Source organism: Cnephaeus nilssonii, assembly GCF_951640355.1.
Source record: "Cnephaeus nilssonii genome assembly, chromosome: 20".
NCBI classification, from domain to species: domain Eukaryota; kingdom Metazoa; phylum Chordata; class Mammalia; order Chiroptera; family Vespertilionidae; genus Cnephaeus; species Cnephaeus nilssonii.
The window spans coordinates 6,748,298-6,768,709 of NC_137091.1; the positions used below are offsets into that span (position 1 = coordinate 6,748,298).

Here is a 20,412-nt window from a genome sequence, read left to right on the forward strand (position 1 = left end):
GAGTTAACCAGCGATTCCGTCCACATCTGGCGTTTCCCTTTGGGAGCCCTCGCCTGCCCGCCTCCGACCGGCTCTCCATCCCTCCTGGCTGCAGGTGCTCCTGACCCACGTGATTGTGAAGGGACAGAAGCACGCCTCTGAGGTCAGCGACCAGCGCATCCGGGTGACCAGTGAGGTCCTCACCTGCATTAAGCTGATTAAAATGTACACGTGGGAGAAGCCATTCACAAGCATAATTAAAGGTACAGAACTGGCTTTCTGCTCGGAGCCTATGGCTGTCCCAGGGGCCACGCCACCCACCTTCTGGGCATTTCTTTCGTGCTCCGCAGGTTGTTCTGTGTTCCGTGGAGAATGTCCCCGTGGCTGACCATGGATTGTTCTGTGTTCCGTGGAGAATGTCCCCGTGGCCGACCACGTTTTATTCTGTGTTCCATGAAGAATGTTCCCATGGCCGACCATGGATTGTTCTGTATTCCATGGAGAATGTCCCTGTGGCCAACCACAGATTGTTCTGTGTTCTGTGGAGGATATTCCTGTGGCCAACCACGGATTGTTCTGTGCAGAATGTCCCCGTGTCTGACCACAGATTGTTCTGTGGAGAATGTCCCCGTGGCTGACCACAGATTGTTCTGTGTTCTGTGGAAGATGTTTCCGTGGCTGACCACAGATTGTTCTGTGGAGGATGTTCCCATGGCTGACCACGGATTGTTCTGTGTTCCATGGAGGATGTCCCCGTGGCAGACCATGGATTATTCTGTGTTCCATGGAGAATGTTCCCATGGCTGACCATGGATTGTTCTGTGTTCCGTGGAGAATGTCCCCGTGGCTGACCATGGATTGTTCTGTATTCCATGGAGAATGTTCCCATGGCCGGCCATGGATTGTTCTGTGTTCCGTGGAGAATGTCCCTGTGGCCGACCACAGATTGTTCTGTGTTCTGTGGAGGATATTCCTGTGGCCAACCACAGATTGTTCTGTGCAGAATGTCCCCGTGGCCTACCACGGATTGTTCTGTGTTCTGTGGAAGATGTTCCCATGGCTGACCACAGATTGTTCTGTATTCCATGGAGAATGTCCCTGTGGCCGACCACGTTTTATTGTGTTCTATGGAGAATGTTCCCATGGCCGACCATGAATTGTTCTGTATTCCATGGAGAATGTCCCCTGGCCGACCACAGATTGTTCTGTGTTCTGTGGAGGATATTCCTGTGGCCAACCACGGATTGTTCTGTGCAGAATGTCCCCGTGGCCTACCACGGATTGTTCTGTGTTCTGTGGAGGATGTCCCCATGGCTGACCACGGATTGTTCTGTGTTCTGTGGAGAATGTCCCCGTGGCTGACCACGGATTGTTCTGTGTTCTGTGGAGGATGTCCCCGTGGCAGACCATGGATTATTCTATGTTCCATGGAGAATGTTCCCAAGGTCGACCATGGATTGTTCTGTGGAGAATGTTCCTGTGGCTTACTTCTGTGGGTTTCTCATTTATTCCCCAGACCTGAGAAGGAAGGAAAGGAAGCTGATGGAGAAGAGTGGGTTTATCCAGAGCCTGAGCATGATCCTGTTGTTTGTGGCCCCCACCGTGTCCACCATGTTGATGTTCCTCATCCACGTTGGCCTACAGCTGGAGCTCACAGCTTCCACGGTACGTGTCTGGAGTGTTTTGTTTTCCCCCTTAAATGGACAGAAAGTTTTCTCCTTTGTCCTTGTCCAGCTTATGCCCCTCAAAGACTTAAATGGCTTGCAAATAGGTACTAGGAATTGATTTTAATTTTCCGGGTTTTTAGGGTGCTCAAGCTTTCTTCCATTTTGACCCCCGGGAGAAACTGACATCCCAAGACCTTGGGTCCCAGCTGTGGGTGGGAGGGATGACAGTCGTTGCGGGGCTCAGGGGAGCTGGAATGTGATTGGGAACCCCAAACAGATGCATTTCTCTGTGAGCCCCCAAATACACTTTTAAATGAAAAGGCATAGTTTCTTCTGTCTTTCCCTTTGGGGTCTGACCCCTGCCCGGGCAAGAGCAGGGATCCCAGTTCTTTGAGGAGAGGAGGGCAGGGAGCTGATCTTGGAGAGGTGGGCATACAGCTGGGGAGGCCGAGACTGTAGCCAAAGCAGGAGGGCATCATGGGAGTCTGTAGGCAAGGGCTCATCCATACTCCCTGCAGCAGTCTCCTCTGCCTGGCCCAGGCCATGCGGTCACACAGTGCTCAGAGCAGGCGGAGTCAGGCCCATCGGAGTTTATCATACACTGTACCTATGTCTACATCTACATCTACATCTACATCTATATCTATATCTATGTTTATGTCCACTTTAATCCCCACCTGGGGGTATTTTTCCCCCAATGATTTTTTAAGAGAGATTGGAAGGGCGGAGAAAGGGAGGGAGGGAGAGAGGGAGGGAGGGAGGGAGAGAGGGAGGGAGGGAAGGAGAGAGAGAGAGAGAGAGAGAGAGAGAGAGAGAGAGAGAGAGAGAGAGACATTGATGTGAGAGACACATTGACTGGTTGCCTCCCACACGCACCCTGGCCAGGAGCAAACCGGCAACCCAGGCGCCTGCAGGAGCTCGCATGCCGGGACCCCGGAGGCCGGAAGTTCTCCCGTGGGAGTGAGGCATGGGCCAGGCGATGCGTAGGGAGGTTTCTCAATAAGAGAAAGACCATCTAAGGCGAATAAGAACAAAGATGACCTCAACAGCAACACATCCGTGCCGCGCGGCTGACAGCAGCAAAGCCGTCGCACCGCTGCTCGCTGGGTGCTTCCCGAATGGCCTCCCCGAACCAGGCTTACGCTTGTTGGCGATGCCCACAGTTACAGCATTCCCCGTTGGCTAAGCGACGAGAAGTTGAGAGGGACCAGGCCTCCAGACTCAGGGACTTTAATAAGACACGGCTCTTTTTCACCCATTTCTTCAGTCTCCCCAAACCAGCTTGGCCACTGCCAAAGGAAGGACCTGCTTGTGGGAAGCTGCACGGTCCTGTGCTGTGGCTCGAGGCTCAGGGATGGGGGCTCCAGGGATGGAGGGAGCGGGGTAGGGGGGCCACCCTCACCACCTCCTCTCGCCCCGGCCAGGCCTTCACGGTCTTGGCCATCTGGAACACCATGCGGCTGGCGGTGTTCTTCCTGCCCTTCTCGGTCAAAGGCCTCACGGAGTCCAAGTCTGCGGCAGAGAGGTTCAAGGTAAGCGGTCAGGGCGGGCTGCATGGCCTTGGCATTGGGCGTTCACCTGCCTCCAGCCCCTTGGCGTTCCTCCTGAATGCGAGATAGTGGTTGGGGGAGCGGGCGGGGACGTGGTTGGGGTCGTGGGCGGGGACAGTGGTTGGGGTGTGGGCGGGGACAGCGGTGGGGTGTGGGCGGGGACAGCGGTGGGGGTCGTGGGCAGGGACAGCGGTGGGGGGTGTGGGCGGGGACAGTGGTTGGGGTGTGGGCGGGGACAGTGGTGGGGGTCGTGGGCGGGGACAGCGGTGGGGGTCGTGGGCGGGGACAGCGGTGGGGGGTGTGGGCGGGGACAGCGGTGGGGGGTGTGGGCGGGGACAGTGGTTGGGGTGTGGGCGGGGACAGCGGTGGGGGTCGTGGGCGGGGACAGCGGTGGGGGTCGTGGGCGGGGACAGTGGTGGGGGTGTGGGCGGGGACAGTGGTGGGGGTCGTGGGACAGCGGTGGGGGTGTGGGCGGGGACAGTGGTTGGGGTGTGGGCGGGGACAGTGGTTGGGGTGTGGGCGGGGACAGCGGTGGGGGTCGTGGGCGGGGACAGCGGTGGGGGGTGTGGGCGGGGACAGCGGTGGGGGTGTGGGCGGGGACAGTGGTGGGGGTGTGGGCGGGGACAGTGGTTGGGGTGTGGGCGGGGACAGCGGTGGGGGGTGTGGGCGGGGACAGCGGTGGGGGGTGGGCGGGGACAGCGGTGGGGGGTGTGGGCGGGGACAGCGGTGGGGGGTGGGCGGGGACAGCGGTGGGGGTCGTGGGCGGGGACAGTGGTTGGGGCTGTGGGTGTGGGGAGCTTGGAGGGCGTGGAGCACCCAGTCCCTGCCAAGTAGGGGGATGAGATGGGGAAGGACCATGGACAGGTACAGAGTATGGCTCTTGGGATGGGGGTGGGCTCCTGGATGCTCGACATGTTACTAAAAATAACTCAGCTCACAAACAGAATAAAGGGGCCGGCCGTTCCGAGGAGGACGTGCCCGGGGCCCGAGGTGGTTATTCATCCAGGGAAACACCTGAGGTCCAGCTTTTTAGTAACGAAGAAACAGACCTCCTCTCGTTTCTTTGGGAAATACTGTTTTATTTTTATACAGTACTAGGCGCTCACTGTGGAAAGTGAGGCACCACCAAAGGCGCAGGAATAACAGTGACGCAGCACCCACTGCTGGGCACAAACCACGTCCAGACCTCGTCCTGAGCAGGTCTCCGGGAGACACTGCGGAGGGATGGTACCCGCCCCCCATGCTGAAGTCCACATCGTTTAACTCTTGTATTTTGCACACAGGGAGATGCAGACGCAGAGCGAAGTGACTTAGAACTAGATGGCTCCACACAGCACCTCTTACACCTGGTGCCTGGGCAGACCTGCTACCTTTATTTTTAAATGCCTAATCATACAGACATCAGAGGCATTTCTTCCTCTTCTTAATTTCAGAAAGAGGGAGAGAGAGAAACATCCATGATGAGAGAGAATCATGGACCGGCTGCCTCCTGCACGCCCCCCACTGGGGATGGAGCCCACAACCCGGGCCTGTGCCCTGACGGCGAATCGAACTGTGACCTCCTGGTTCATGGGTCGGCGTTCAACCACTGAGCCACACCAGCCAGGCAGACCTTTTGACTTTTACTAGTTATAAAGGAAACAGAAACTACACATGGATACTATGACTCGACAGCTGCCTTCACTTACGATGAGGCTAGCGTAGCTCAGGCTGCCAGTCACTGTGAAATAAAAGAGAAAGTGATGAATAGGCGGGGAGTGTTCCGATAAGAAAGAGGGGCCCAGTGGTGTGAACACTGGAAATCCCTCGGTTTAGAGCAGGGGTCCTCAAACTTTTTAAACAGGGGGCCAGTTCACTGTCCCGCAGACCGTTGGAGGGCCGGACTATAGTTTTAAAAAAACTATGAACCAATTCCTATGCGCAATGCACATACCTTATTTTGAAGTAAAAAAAACAAAACGGCAAAAACACCCGCATGTGGCCCGCGGGCCGTAGTTTGAGGACGCCTGGTTTAGAACCTCCAACAGAAACCGGCCTCCCCTCGATGGCCGGCAGTTCTTCACACTCTCGCTGTTTATTCGTTCACAGACCAGTCCCCGGGCCGGCCAGCCGCAGGGGGACACATTCCTCCGGGGCTGAAGGCCTGACGCCGCCCCCCTCCCTCTTCTCGCCCGGGCAGCGGTTCTTCCTGCAGGAGAGCCCTGTGCTGTACGTCCAGGCGGGGAGGGACCCCAGCAAAGCGCTGGAGCTGGAGAAGGCCACCTTGTCCTGGCGGAGGGCCTGCCCCGGGCTGGTCAACGGGGCCTTGGAGCTGGAGAGCAACGGACACGCTCCCGAGGGGACGCCCGCGGCTCAGCCCCCTCCAGGCGCCCTCGGGCCCTCAGACACAGGGGACGGCCTGGCCCCGGCGCTGCACAAGATCCACCTGGCGGTGTCAAAGGTAGCCTCCTCCTGCCAGGCGGGCGGGCCAGCGGCCAGGCGTATGGGCCTGAGGCTGGGAGCCGGGCCTGGCCTCCCACCGTTTCCTTGGCTAAAAACTGTCCTCCCCAACCTTCCTTTAAAACACAACCCACCTCCAACGGCTTCAGCCCCCCACTCTGTGAAATAGCAGCCGATTTCATTTGACTTCTATGACTCCTCGCCCCCTGCTAGTGTGTCTGCTTGCTTCTGTAATGCATGGTCTCTCTCCCCACCAGCAGCTAGGCTCCCGAGAGGCCTTTTCTTCAAGCCTTGGTGCATAGGAGAAACTCAAACGACCTTTGGTGGGCGAATGAATGAATGAGTGAACGCATGAATGGGTGAATACTGTGAAGCTGGCTTTGTTGTCCCCGTTTTACAGATGGAGAAACAGGTGCAGAGAATACAGGCAGGTCTGGAACTGGGCTTCTCTCCTCCCAGGACCCCCTACCCACAAGCCCCCTCCGCCATTGCCACTCCACGGCCTTCCTCGGAGGCCGCCCCTCTGTAGCCCGACCGCAGATCTGCTCTGGAGATGTGCTTGCCTGAGTGGCTGCGTGGTTGTTTTGTTTTCTGTTGGCGATTTTGTGTTCAAACCCCAAGACGCAGCTGGGGGAGAGGGAGGGCTTCTGTGCCGACGCCGGTCTGTGCTGGGCTTTTCAGGGGACCCTGCTGGGGGTCTGCGGCAGCACCGGGAGCGGCAAGAGCAGCCTGCTGTCGGCCGTCCTGGGGGAGGTGAGTTTCTCTCCCAGAGAAGCAGGAAGAACCCGATGGGGAAGACCCGTATGCCCACTGACTAGACTCGGCAGGGGCTGGCGTTGGCCGCGTCTACGGAGAAACACCTTTGTGGCGCTGTTTTAAACGGCAGCGATGGTGACCCTCTACCACTAACTCGTTTGCGGTGACGTCCAAAACACAAGGACCACTCCCCACCCGATGTGCGCACGTTGGGAATAGCTCTGGGATACCCAGGGAAGGTCAGGGGGGCCTGGGCGTTCCGTCCATGGAAAGGGGCTGGAAACCAAGCGGGAAAAGCATGGGGTGTCTTCCACGCAAACCCTGCTCGGTCCCCGCGGGGAACGTCCTGGTTTAGCTCCGAGTTCTCGGGGTCACACCCTGACTCACTGGTGGGGCTGGAGGGAGCATGTTGTTCTTTTGTTTTGTTTTTTAAATTCAGGTCCTTGTGGTTGTACAACTGAGGTTCCCATTTAAAAAAAATGTTTTTATTTCAGAGAGAGAAAGGGAGAAAGGGAGAGAGAGAGAAACATCAATGATGAGAGGAAATCATGGACTGGCTGCCTCCTGCACGCCCCCCACTGGGGACTGAGCCACAACCCGGGCATGTGCCCTGACTGGGAATCCAACCGTGACCTCCTGGTTCATAGGTTGATGCTTAACCCCTGAGCCAGCCGGCCAGGCAGGAGCATGTCATGCCAAGTCCCATTTCATAGGCGAGCCCGGGGTCCAGAGGCGGAGGGGCCCTGGCTGTCCCCGGTGCCGCCCTGAGGCTGACTCACGTCCTGCAGATGCACCTGCTGGAGGGCACGGTGGGCGTGCACGGGAGCCTGGCCTACGTGCCCCAGCAGGCCTGGCTCCTCACGGGCAGCGTCAGGGACAACATCCTCATGGGGAGCCAGTGCGACCAGGCGCGGTAAGCCTCTGGGAGGGGCCGGGAGGATGTGGGGGAGGCGGCTGTTAGGGGATGGTTCCCCCATGGCCCCACCCCGTTGCGAGTGGCCATCTGAGAGCGGTTGGCGCTCGCGTGTGCCCCTCACGGGCACCAGCACAGCCCTCCTGGCTGTGACAGGAAGGCCACTGTCACCTCCATGTTCTAGGCCAGGCAGCTGAGGCCCCAAGAGGTTCAGTCATGTGGCCAAAGCGGGTGGGATTTGCTGTCGCTGGGCCTGAACCCAGTGGCTGTCATAAATCCCAGGGTTCACTACTTTAGTCTGTGCCCCCCCCGCCCCCACACACACACACAAGTTAGCTTCACTGGTGTTTGTATGAATTCCTTCCTGACCTCAAAGCCAGAGGGAGGTCAAGACAGCGATGAGGTTGTCAATGTGGAGGCATCAGCTGGGTTCATGGCTGGTGGTGGGGGGGGGGGGGGCGGCTCTCGCTGCCGGGGCTGGGGTGACCTGCTCACACATTTACATTCCCCTGCTGACCATGAGTGGTCTGTGCGGCGGAGGAGGGGAGGGGAGGGGGGACCGTGCCCGCACGCCACAGCTGGGCTCCCAGCTTCGGGGACTAGGCCTCTGTTGACTTCACTTGATTTTGCAATCGGCCCCTCCCCCCAGTCACAGCCCCGAGGGCACAGGCCTGGAGGGGTTCACACTGGCCAGCTCCAGGCCGTCAGGCCCAACACAACTGGTCAGGCCCAACACCAACTGGTCGGCCCAACACAACTGGTCGGGCCCAACACCAACTAACTGGTCGGCCCAACACCAACTGGTCGGCCCAACACCAGCTGCTGAGCTGCTGGCCGATCCCCGAGTTGCCCAGTGTGGCGTGATGGCTCTCCGGAGCCAGCCCCTCCTCTCACAGCCCCTTCTCATTGGACGGCGCTCTCTCCTTCCATCTCTCTGCTCCTCTTCTGTGCTGGCGGCCAGCTCTGCGCTGGGTGTCTGGCTGGGACTGCTCCCTGGCTCTGCCCTGGCTGCGCTGGCTCCGGCTTCTCCCCGTGTCCACCCCCAGGGGTGTCGTCCTAACACAGCCCTCGTCTGATCACCGCACTGCCCCCACGCCGATGGGACCCAGGGCCCTTTCGAAATATCTGTCCAAACAAACACGGGCTGGGCGCTGCTGGGCACGCCACACAGAGTCTCACCTGAACACGGAGACCCGTGTGCAAGAGTGTCCACACTGCACATGGCACAGCAGCAGAGGACTAGGAAGACCCCCATGTCCATCCCGGGGGCACCATTACATACTTAGGCCGCTGTGTGCAGCGTGTGACGGGATACTGCGGGGCCCTTAAACAATATAAGCTGCACACGTGCGCACGGGAATTGGCTGTTCCTGAATAAATGCATAAGGAACTGCGATGGCAGTCGCTCCTAAGAAAAGCCACCGAGGGGCCCTGGCCAGTGTGGCTCAGTGGCTAGAGCGTCTGCCCGAGGACTGCCGCGTCCAGGTCGAGGGCACGTGCTTGGGTCGCAGGTCTGATCCCGGGCCCACCCAGGCACATGCAAGAGGCAACCAATCGATGCGTCTCTCTCACATCGATGCTCCTCTCTCTCCCTCCTTCCCACTCGCTCTAAAAATCACTTGAAAAAATATCCTCGGGGGAGGAGGAACCAGGGCAATAAAAAGCCCCTGAGGGTCACAGACGCCAGAGAGGGGGCTTCTCACTGCGCTGACTCTCCTTTGGTTTCCGCTCCGGCGTTCACCCCGGGCACGCACACGCTAGATTAAAAGAAGAGAAGGCGGGGGGGGGGGGGGGGAGTGAACAGAGTCTCCTTAGCCGGGAGTGCGAGCGCCCCCCTCCACACCTGGGGGGGCAGGGTCTGCCCGCGTGCCCCTCAGCGCCCCGACCCTGCAGGTACCTCCAGGTGCTCCACTGCTGCTCTCTGAACCACGACCTGGAGATCCTGCCCTTCGGGGACTTGACGGAGGTGAGTGGGAGGCGAGAGGCCAGCGTGCTCCGTGGGACCCTGGGCTGCCTCCCGGCACAGAGGAGGGGCCCCAGCTTCTGCCCAGAGCGGCCCCCACTGCGGCTGCCTCCGAGCCCCCCATCGAGGGAGGGAGGTTGAGATGAGGACCCTCCCAAGCGCCCCCCCCCCCCCCGCCTCTCCCCGCCCCCCGCCAGCACCCTCCTGCAGGGGGAACGCAGCCAAGGCCCCAGAACGGGAGTCCTGCCTGCCGCGTCTCTGATGACGCCCCATCGGTGGCCCGCGGCCGCCTTCCCCGTGAGCTGGGCGCTGCCTGACTTCCCTGTGGTCCTCGCGCAGCCTGTGGCCACTTCCCCCGGCAAAGCCCAGGCTGGCGCCCCGAGCACCTCGCTTCTGGCGAGGCAGCCCCCCTCCTCCGGGGGAGGCACCGCTGTCCTGTCCGCATTTGCTGGTTTCTTTTATTCGTTCCCTTGCGGCTTCCTGTCTGACACCTGCCGTGAGGGAAGCAGGGGGCTTGTCCATTGCTCTCATGTCGCGGACCCCGGCGTCCTCAACCCCTGTCCCCGTGGCCAGCCTCTCTCAGTGAGCAGCGTTTCGTGGGCCACGTGCCACGTCGGCTCCAGCCACCCTCCCCCGAGGGACACTTTCTCCCCGCACGCTGGGAGCCCTGATGCTAACGCCAGGGGTGCCCCCTCCTTAGGTGCCTCGGGCTGCCCCCCGGCCCGCCTGGCTGTGCTCACCTCCGAACACAGCGCCTTTGGTTGCCCGTCCGCAGATCGGGGAGCGGGGCCTCAACCTCTCGGGGGGGCAGAGACAGAGGATCAGTCTGGCCCGCGCCGTCTACTCGGACCGCGAGATCTACCTGCTGGACGACCCGCTGTCGGCCGTGGACGCCCGGGTGGGGAGGCACATCTTCGAGGAGTGCATCCGGAAGGCGCTGCGGGGCAAGACGGTCGTGCTGGTGACGCACCAGCTGCAGGTGACCACCCTCCCGTGGGACGGCTCACCTTCCCCTCCCCCTCAGACCAGACCCCCCCCCCCGCCCCCGAGGGCGTGGTATAAAGACCTTGGCCCTCCTCTCCTTTCCGTGTGAAGGAGATGGGCTGGTGAGCATCCAAACCCAGGTTCAGGGTCCCCTTTACCTTCCACACGGCAGGGGGCCCGTGCTCTGGAAGGAGAAAAAGAGAAAACGTTCCTCAGGAAGAACCCCAAGTCTCCCCCGAGAGCAGGGCGGAGTGGGGCTGCCCTGGACACCGTCGTCCTTGGCTTTGGCCTCAAGACACTGTCGCTATTTCTCCCTCCTCTTCTACTTGAGCCACACTGTCTTTCTCGCATGAAAAAGAGGCATAAAGAGCTTTCCGAAGGGCCCTGCCTGGTGTGGCTCTGTGGACAGAGCGTTCAGCCCGGGGACTGAAGGGCCCGGGTTCAATTCCGGGCAAGGACATGTACCTTGGTTGCAGGTCCCCTGGCCCTGGTCCGGGTGCGTGCAGGAGGCAGCCCATCGATGCATCTCTCTCACATCGATGTTTCTCTGTCTCCCCGCCTCCCTTCCCCTCTCTAAAAACCAATGGGAAAATACCCTCGGCTGAGGATTAACAGCAACAAGATTTCGGAAGCGATCTAGTGAAAACCCCGTGTCCAGCACCCCGATGACCCAATCATGCGTGGACCCCCCGTCCCCTCCTCGCCGGTTGTGCACGGTGCCCGCCCACGCCTTCCTCCCTTTACACATCAGCATGACTCTCTAGACACAGTGGAGTCTCCTTCTCCACGCCCTGGTCCTCACATCGTTGCTGCTGTCCTTCCCGTGACTGGTGCCAACCGGCCTTTTCCCGCCATGTCACATTTTCGAGATCGTCCACGTTGATAGTGCAGCGGTCAGTCTCGCGGGGATGGGGTTCCGATCCCTGGAAATCCCAGAATTTATGCCCGAGGATGGACACGTAGGGTCTTTACCCATTTTTCACTTTTACAAAAAATGCTTCAATGTACATAGGTCTATATGTGTTGATGTGCATTTGAAAGTTTTTTTAGGATAGAGTTTTAAGGGGTTGGATTGTTGGTTCACAATTCTTCAGAAATCTTTAGTTTTATGAGACATTGTCCAATTGCTCTCCAAAGGAGTTTGCCAATCTACCACCCGCCCCAACAGTTTACGAGTGTTCCCTTTCCTTCCAGTCACCACCAACACCTGGGGTTGTCCATTGTTCAATTTCTGCCAACCTGGTAACCCTATACAATAAAACCCTAATATGCAAATTGACCGAACTGCAGAACGACCGGTCGCTATGATGCGTACTGACCACCAGGAGGCAGACGCTCAATGCAGGAGCTGCCCCCTGGTAGTCAGTGTGCCACCAGGGGGCAGGAGAGCGCTGAAGCTGGGCTCAGGGCTGGGAGCGCTGCGGTGGTGGCGGGAGCCTTTCCCGCCTCCTCAGCAGTGCTAAGGACCCCTTGGGGGATGTCCGCCTGCCGGCGTAGGCCTGCTCCCGGCGCAGGCTGGGCTGAGGGCCCTCCCTGCAGTGCACTGGCCTCAAGTGTAAGTGACACTGTACCCTGGCTTGCACTCCTCTGGATGGTGGAGCTGAGCAGCTCTGGGCGTGCTCACTGAAGACCACCTTTCTCCCGCCTCCGCAGTGTCTGCAGTTCTGCGACCAGGTCGTGCTGCTGGAAGACGGGAAAATCTGCGAGCGGGGGTCGCACAGGGAGCTGATGCAGAAGGCGGGGCGGTACGCCCACCTCATCCAGACCTTGCACGGGGAGGCCGCACAGGTGATCGCCCCACCCCGCCCCGCTCCCCCTCGGGGAGGAGCCCCCTCGCTCACAGCCCTGCTTCCCCCCAGGACACGCTGCAGGCGGCCCAAGAGCCTCAGGTGGGCAGCCCGGCCCCGCGCTCCCTCCCGGAGGAGCCTCTTGGGGACAGCGCAGGTGAGCGCGCTGGGCGCTGGGTGGGCCGGGGCCGCTGTCCCCGCAGCGCATGCTGCAGGGCACCTCCCTACCGCCAGATGAGGACAGAGAGGTTGAGTGACTCCGGGGTGCAGTGTCACGATGACCATTAGGAACAGGACCCTGGCCCAGGGTCACCTCTGCCCCCTTCTCTGCAGCCGCGCCTGACCCACCAGCGCACGGGACGCCAGGCCCTCAGGGCTGGTTGAATAGCTGGGGATGGACCCCCTTTCCAGACTCTGGGTCCAGGGTCTTCCGTGGATTGGGGCAGGCTGGGTGGGTGCCACCACCGGGAGGCGAGGGAGCGGGAGGGGGCAGGCGCAGAAGCTTCACGGGAGCCGCTGGGCGCTGGGAGGAGCCGGGAGGAGCTCCTCCTTTTCCCCCTCCTCCCCCTCCCCCCGCCCAGGGCTGCAGAACCAGCTGACACAGAAGGAGGAGATGGAGGAAGGGTCCCCGACATGGCGTGTCTACCACCACTACATCCAGGCGGCCGGAGGTGCCTGAGGCCGGGTCCCAGGGAGGGGGGAGGTCATGGGAGGGCCGGGGCACCCAGGGTCACACCACACGAGGCTCACCTTGCACCATCCCAGCCACTCGGTTACGGCAGCTCCCCCGCCACAGCCAATGCCAGGACCATGTCCCCGGGGCGCTGGAGGCACCATGCCCCCAAGATGCGTCTTACTCAGACCTGCAGACGTGGGCGCTACCGCCATGAGCAAGATCCCCGCCCACAGCAGGCAGGCTGTGCCCCCAGGGCCACGGGAGGCCCCAGGATGGTCAGATGGCAGAGGGCGAGGGGGGATTGTGGCCCCAGGAGGCAGAGGGGCGAGGGGGGAGTGTGGCCCCAGGAGGCAGAGGGGCGAGGGTGGAGTGTGGCCCCAGGAGGCAGAGGGGCGAGGGCAGAGGGGAGAGGGGAGAGCATGGCCCCAGGAGGCAGAGGGGAGAGGAGAGAGGGGAGAGGGGAGAGTGTGGCCCCAGAAGGCAGAGGAGAGGGGAGAGGGGAGAGCGTGGCCCCAGGAGGTAGAGGGGAGAGGGGAGAGGGGAGAGGGGAGAGGGGAGAGCGTGGCCCTTACCGGTTTCCATGGGAGAGAGTGGGCAGGGCAGAGGTGCATGAGCAAGCTTAGGGCCGGGTGGCTGGAGTAATTCCGGGGCCCTGGCTATGGGGTTCCCTAGTTGCTGGGGGACTGGGGCAGGGAATACTGGCTCGTGTGGGCGCGTGCTTGATGAGGCGTCAGGATGTGGGCTGTGGGCGGCCGTGTGTGTCAGCTCAGCCGTCGCTGGCCATCCCTAGGAATGAGCTGACCCTGGGAGGGCCTCCCCGGATCGGGGTCCCCAGGCCAAGCGTCAGGGCACAGGACCCAGGAAACATGGTTCACGCCGGGCCGTGTCCCAGCGGCACTCAGCGAGCCAAGTGCTTAGCGGCGCCGAGAGGACGGATGAGGGCGCACGCAGGCGCTAGTGTGTCCTTCTGAAGGCGGGCGCAGGTAGCAGCTCCCCAGCTCAGCTGCGTGGCCTCCGCACGTCACTGTGCGATGGCATACACCCCCACACCACGCACACGGCGCTGCACTTTTGGGGGTCACTGCAGAGGTTTCTGAGAGTCCCCGTGACCCCTGACCACTCTGCTCGTCGTTAGAACAAGCCCTGTGTAAGGCGGGGCCCCGCAGAGACTCGGCGTGTAGGGCAGGCGTCCCGACTAGCGAGAAGGCACGTGCCCAGCACCAGGCTCCGCACCCACACCGAGGTGCCCCCCACAGGAGGGGGCTGGGCGCTGGGCGGGGTGCTGGATGCCATCTTGGGCGCTGGGCGGGGTGCTGGATGCCAGCACCGAGGAAGTAGGATGTCCCTGACCTTGGGTACAGGCCACGCTGTGGTCAGCAGCAGAGCCCGGGCTTGAACCAGCTCCTGCTGGTCCTCCCAGGCGTCCGAGTGGAGGGACCGGGGCGGGGGGTCTGAGGGCCTGGGTGGGCGAGCAGCGTGGCCAGGGGGCTGTGCGCCTCCCTGGGCGCCGGTCACGCCCCCTCCCTCCCCAGGGTACGCGGTCGCCGTGGCGGTTTTCCTGCTCGTGGTGCTGTTCGTCTTCCTCTCCACCTTCTACTTCTGGTGGCTGAGCTACTGGCTGGAGCAGGGCTCAGGGGTGAGTGCCCTGGGCGTGGGGGGCGCGCCTGTGGCCCGTGCAGAGGGAGTGGCTTCTTTGGGGGCTGAGCCCCAGCTGGGGACCCCAGGACCAGCCCAGCGCCTGCCACTGCCCAGGTGACCGACGGGGCCCAGGGAGGACCTCTGGGAGCCAGACTTCGGGGTGCCTCCACCCGGCACGCCCCGGTGCTCACAGCCTGAACCGTCCCCCTGTGGTCTTTTGGGGACAAAACCAAGAGGTTTCTTTGTGGCCCAGGCAGGCTGGCTCTGCACACCACGCTGCTCCCGTGCCCCTGGCGGGCGGGCGGGCGTCGGGCTGGGCGGCCGCAGGAAGGGAGACCTGCTGGACGTGGGGAGGCGGGGCAGCAGCTTCTGTTCCATCACGGGGGACACGGGGGAAGGCCGGGAGCCGCTCTGGTTTGTGCAGAGGTGACCTGCGCATCTTAAGGGAGAACCAAGGAGTGGGGGGCGGGGCCCAGGCAGAGACGGACACCTACGGGGAGGCACGCCCACCCCCAGGCTGCCTGCTGGCCCGAGGTCATGGGGGCATGACACGAGGTGTCCACCCTCCAGGGACTTACCCTTGTGATGAATACAGTTCAGAGGGATGGCTCTCAGGCCCCTGCGAGAGGCTCCGGGTCACCCTGAGCCCCTCTTAGGGAGCGGCGAGGAAGGGCCGGGGTGCGGGCTGAGCCCACAGGACGTCCTCGGGCATCACTGAGCGTCGCAGGCAGGCGGTGTACCTGGGCCGGGGCCTCCTCGGCACGTGCCTCAAGCACTCGAATCCATGGGAGTCTGGCTTCCTCCTGGAGGCACGTGCAGTGACTGATGTCACCCCAGCCCCTCTCCCTGGAGGACGGGGTGGGCGGGAGGTTCCCAGCTTCCACTCGCGGCGTGGCTTTCTGGTGACGGGCCTCCATCCCAGCCCAGCCACCTGCCAGGGGACTCCCAGGTCTCAGAAGCCCGAGGGTCTGGAAGCAGAGCCCGAGGCCAAGTGTGCGAACGGAGGATGCTCCCAGCTCCCGGCTCGGCACCACAGGGGGCTCGGGGCCAGGAGCCGGGGCCAGAGGCCGGAGGAACTTATCGGCACACCGCATCCCCCGTTCTTTCTCGAAGACCAATAGCAGCCACGAGAGCAACAGAACCACCTCAGACCCGGGCAGCATCCTGGACAACCCCCACCTGTCCTTCTACGAGACGGTGCTGGGCCTCAGCGCCCTGGTCCTGACCTGTGTGGGGGTCTGCTCCTCGGCGGCCTTCACCCGGGCCACCAGGAAGGCGTCCACCGCGCTGCACAATGACCTCTTCAGCAAGGTACGCCGGGCCTGCGCGGGCTGGGCGGCTCCGGTTTAACGAAAAAGCTAGCCTTTGTGAGCAGTGCTTGGTTTAAGGAAAACGGAGTGGAGAGCATAGCGTTCTCGCAGGCCCTCACCCCCCTCCACTCGAACACCTTGCCTGCGTGTGGGACACCTGTTCCAGCTGACGAGCAATATGGACCTATCATTATCATCATTACCGAACATCTACAGTTTACACAAAGGTTCCCTCTGGCTGGTGCACGTTCTATGTCCCTCCCCCCACACTGGGTCACTGGCTCTGGGGCCACCAGGCAGGAGCTACAGAGAGATCTGCAGATGGCTGCTACTGGTATCGGGCTAGGAAGTGCCCAAGCGAGGCCCAGCTGGGGTGCAAGGCAGGCTGGGACAGGTGCTACATTTTGGGGCATTCTTTATTTTCACTTTTTCGACAAACGTGGGCTCAGACTATCTTCACTGCCCTGGAAAGGCCCCAGGCTCCCTGTCCATGCCTCCCTCCCTCCAACCCCACAGCCACGGACCTGCTTCCTGTCTCGTGGTTTTGCCTGTTCCAGAGTGTCCCAAGGTTGTAAGTGGACACCAGGCCCCCAGGTGGATGGGGGCCGGACACACCTGCTGCTGGAGGCGGGTCCTAGCCATCCACTGTCCTTGCTGAGGGTCAGTGGTCACACCAGCGCTGGCCTCGGTGGGCCGAGCACTGTCACACGCAGAGTCACGTGGGATTGCCCCAAGCTCCCTGGCATTACCCTCACACTGCTGTGGGAGCACCAGGCGTCCTGGTTAGAATGCCAAGTGGTCTATGATGTCCATCCCGCTGGGGTGGCAGCCAATGACGTCGTAGAGATGTCACGGCTCTCTCTCGCATGTCACATGTCCCCGTGTGCCACATGGTGGGCGTCAGGCTTACGATGGTGAGGGCACAACACAGGCGTGGTTCAGGTCTGCTTGGCCTGGGGATCTGTTTAGGCTCAGAGGAGGGAAGCCACTTGCCCAGGGCCACACAGCAGCAGGTGGAGGAGTCCGCACGCTGGAGCCCCTGCGTTGCCCCCGCTGCCTCCCCGACGCCCCTCGGGCAGCACCCCGCCCTCCCAGAGCCTCCAGTGAGCAGAGCCCGCCCCCTCACCCCAGACCCCAGCTCCCCTAAGGCCGCGCCCGTCCCTGCAGGTCTCCCTCTGCCCCATGAGCTTCTTCGACACGACACCCACGGGCCGGCTGCTGAACTGCTTCGCGGGGGACCTGGACCAGCTGGACCAGCTGCTGCCCATCGTGGCCGAGGAGTTCCTGCTGCTCTTGCTGGTGGTGCTGATCAACATGGTCATCGTCAGCGTGCTGTCGCCCTACATCCTGCTGGTCGGGGTCATCCTGTTCGCCGGCTGCCTCCTCTACTACGTGTGAGTGGGTTTTTCTGCCCGTGGGAGGGCGGGTGGCCTCGGGCGGAGGCTGGGACCCGCCTGGACAGGGGCGGCCGTCACCCTCTCCTCCTCGGCGCAGGAAGTTCAAGCGGGCCATGAACGTGTTCAAGAGGCTGGAGAACTACAGCCGCTCCCCGCTGTTCTCCCACATCCTCACCGCGCTGCGCGGTCTCAGCTCCATCCACGTCTACGGGAAAACCGAGGACTTCATCAGCCAGTGAGTCCCCTGCGCCCAGTGATGGCGGGACCATGGGGCAGGACGGGGGGGGGGGCAGCGGGGGTTGGCGGGGGACTGTGGGGCAGCGGGGCCGTGGGGCAGAATGGGGTGGGGTATGTGGGGGGGTGGCGGGAGCAGGGTGCTGGGCACCAGTGGGAACACGGCCTACTCCGCTCACTGGGGAGCCTCAGAGCCTCCTCTGTAAGACCACCCCCCAGGGACAGAGTGGAGGCGACACAGGAAATGTAGACCTGGAGCCGTGGAGCTGTCGTCAGAAGCGGCACGGGCCAGCACTGTCTCATTCATTTGTTTTGTGTGTTTTTTTTACATTATTTATTGTTTGAAATATAATTTTATTGATGTCAGAGAGGAAGGGAGAGGGAGAGACAGAAACATCAGTGGTGAGAGAGAATCATGGATTGGCTGCCTCCTGCACACCCCACACTGGGGATGGAGCCCGTAACCTGGGCATGTGCCCTGACCGGGAATCAAACCGTGACCTCCTGGTTCATAGGTGGACGCTCAGCCTCTGAGGCACACGGGCCAGGCAGTTGTTTTTTCTTTCCCTTCCAAACAGGCATCTAATTTTCATAAAATAAGAACCAAGAACTTGCTAAGTAACAGGTTTTCTTTTACTGCATTCACACCCATGGGTGTACCTTCTATATGTTTGTTAAAACAAACAAAACTGAATTGTGTCCTATGACCTTAGCTACTTAAGGGCCAAACAAGGATTGACAAGAAGCTCCTAGTCTGGGGGAAGACGGAGACACAAAAATATTATGTGTGTGTGTGTAATAATCCGGGGTGGGATGTGACAGGCAGCATAGGAGAGGAGCAGATAAAATGCCAGCAGAGTTCAGGGAGGAAGTCCGGGAAGGCTCTCAGGAGGAGGTGGCACCTGAGCTGGCCTCGGAGCCTGGTAAGACGGGGGCGTGGGAGATGGTGTGTGTTCAGTTAGCTGGAATGTGGATGAACCCGGCACCAGTTCTCCAGTGGCCCTGGAGAGCCCCCGAGGATGGTGCGGACAGTAGGGCTGCGGGGCCCGGGAGTGATGCTGGCACGCAATCAGCACTGAGAGCCCGTCCATGCTCAGCACCCACAGGGGACACAGCCCCCGGGCAGAGGTGCAGCGGGAGGCATCGCCGCCCCCGCCCGCTCACATCCTGGCCCAGTGAAGGTCACGAGCAGGGGTGGGTGGTGGCCCTGAGTGGCTCAGGGCCTAGATCGGGGTCCGGTCAACTCATGGCTGAGAAAGGGGAGCGGGAGGGAACCCCCAACGAGAAGTCAGGCAGTGCCCTGGCCGGCATGCTCGGCGGTTCGAGCGTTGGCCCACACATCCAAGGGTGGCAAGTTCAATTCCCGGTCAAGAGCACGCACCTGGGTTGCAGGTTTGATCCTGGCACTGGTCGGGGTGCGCGCAGGAGGCAACCCATCAATGTGTCTCTCTCACGTTGATGTTCCTCCCCCCAGCTTCTCCTCCACTCCGAAAAGCAATGGAAACAATGCCCGCGGGTGAGGGTGGGCAAAAGGAAAAGGGAAGTCAGGCTGTGCTGGTGGGTGGCGAGCGGCGGCCGAGGGGGCGACCTTGGGAAGCCCTTGGGCAGACCAACACAGTGGCTCTGGGGTATCCTTTCCCTCGAGGTTTAACAGGCTGAACGACATGCAGAACAACTACCAGCTGATGTTCCTGTCCTCCACGCGGTGGGTGTCACTGAGGATGGAGCTCATGGCCAACCTGGTGACCTTGGCCGTGGCCTTGTTCGTGGCTCTCGGGGCTTCCTCGGCCTCCCACTCCTACCAAGCCTTGACCATCAGCCTCATCCTGCAGGTGAGGGAGGGGCTGGGACAGCGGGCTCGGTGTGGTGAGCACGCGGGCAGGCCCAGGGGGCCCATGGGACTGTGGTTCCGCCTGGGACTTGGCCACGCGTGACCACTGAGCCACATGCGTGGCCTTCTGGATCGGCTCTCCACTTCCTTGGCCCCTCTGAACGAGGAAGCCTGCGTGGAAGACACCACCCGAGGCAGAGGGTGTAGGAAGGGAGGGGGAGCGGACGACAGGGTCCAGCCTCTACTGCTCGGATGGGGAGCCTGAGCCAGCGAGGAGGAGGGTTGTTGGAGTGGACAGTGAGAAGCAGAGCCAGGCCAAGGACGCAGGCCTCTCGGTTGCCTGGCTGGTGTCGCTCCACGTCGTGCCCTGATCCCGCTGTCACTCTCCTGGGCGATGTGGGGAGGCTGTTGAAAAGGGAGGGGTCCCCGTTCCCGCAGGCTTCCTCAGCCCGCCGACCCCGCTCCAGAGCACGGGGTCTGGGGATCTAGCTTTAGTCAGGGTGTCCATCCAGGGGGGCCTGACGTGCCGTCGGCGTACCTCCCGGGCTTGGGGGGAAGGGGACGGCTGGTCAGGGTCACGGCCACAGACTCCTGCGGGAGGCAGACTTGAAGGAACGCTGGCTGCTGGTCCGGGGCGCCCCTCCCCGGGTTCATGGACCGCCCTCTGTGCTCACGTAGCTTGGTTTCTCCCTGGCGTCAGAGCTGTGTGCCCAGGGCTGGCGCCTCCTCCGGGTAAGCAGAGGGCCCCGCTGTCCTCTTGGTGAGCCCCGCAGCGGGCACGCACCTGCACACACACACCGCCCTCATCGGGCCGTGTGCAGACCCGCCCCGGTGCGTGGGCCACGCGGATGGCTGTGCTTCCACTCAGCTGGCCGGTGCGACCACGGAGGGATTTACTGGGAGCTGGGCCTGGGCCGGTGCTGAGCCAGGCGCTTGCTGGACTTGGCTCCACTGAGTTCCTGCCATGCCCCGCGGGGCACAGCGAAGTGATTAAGAATGTGGTCGGGCCTGGCCAGTGTAGTTCAGTGGTTGAGCGCTGACCTAGGAACCAGGAGGTCATGGTTCGACTCTCCAGTCAGGGTACATGCCCAGGTTGCAGGCTTGATTCCCCGCAGGAGGTGTGCAGGAGGCAGCCGATCGATGATTCTCATCATTGATGTTTCTGTCTCTCTCTCCCTTTTCTTCCCTCTCTGACATCAATAAAATATATAAAAAATAGAAAAGAATGATCGTGTGGTCAGGATGCGTGAGTCACCCGGGCTCTGCCACGTTAGCGGTGTGACTCTGG

At 61.7% G+C, this 20,412-nt stretch overlaps 1 protein-coding gene across 1 annotated transcript in view; it reads left to right on the forward strand.

The window, feature by feature from the left end:
- The window catches only part of ABCC11 (ATP binding cassette subfamily C member 11), a gene marked incomplete at both ends in the record, with an annotated part of 35,680 nt that overhangs the window by 8,399 nt on the left and 6,869 nt on the right, over positions 1-20,412 (forward strand). Inside the window, 19 exon segments of the mRNA XM_079799309.1 lie at positions 95-242; positions 1,496-1,644; positions 3,071-3,178; positions 5,376-5,636; positions 6,317-6,388; positions 7,105-7,115; positions 7,117-7,146; positions 7,148-7,175; positions 7,177-7,304; positions 9,198-9,270; positions 10,043-10,246; positions 11,905-12,039; positions 12,111-12,195; positions 12,620-12,709; positions 14,247-14,350; positions 15,466-15,663; positions 16,830-17,056; positions 17,157-17,294; positions 18,939-19,125. Coding sequence (XP_079655435.1) covers positions 95-242; positions 1,496-1,644; positions 3,071-3,178; positions 5,376-5,636; positions 6,317-6,388; positions 7,105-7,115; positions 7,117-7,146; positions 7,148-7,175; positions 7,177-7,304; positions 9,198-9,270; positions 10,043-10,246; positions 11,905-12,039; positions 12,111-12,195; positions 12,620-12,709; positions 14,247-14,350; positions 15,466-15,663; positions 16,830-17,056; positions 17,157-17,294; positions 18,939-19,125 — 2,376 coding nt within the window.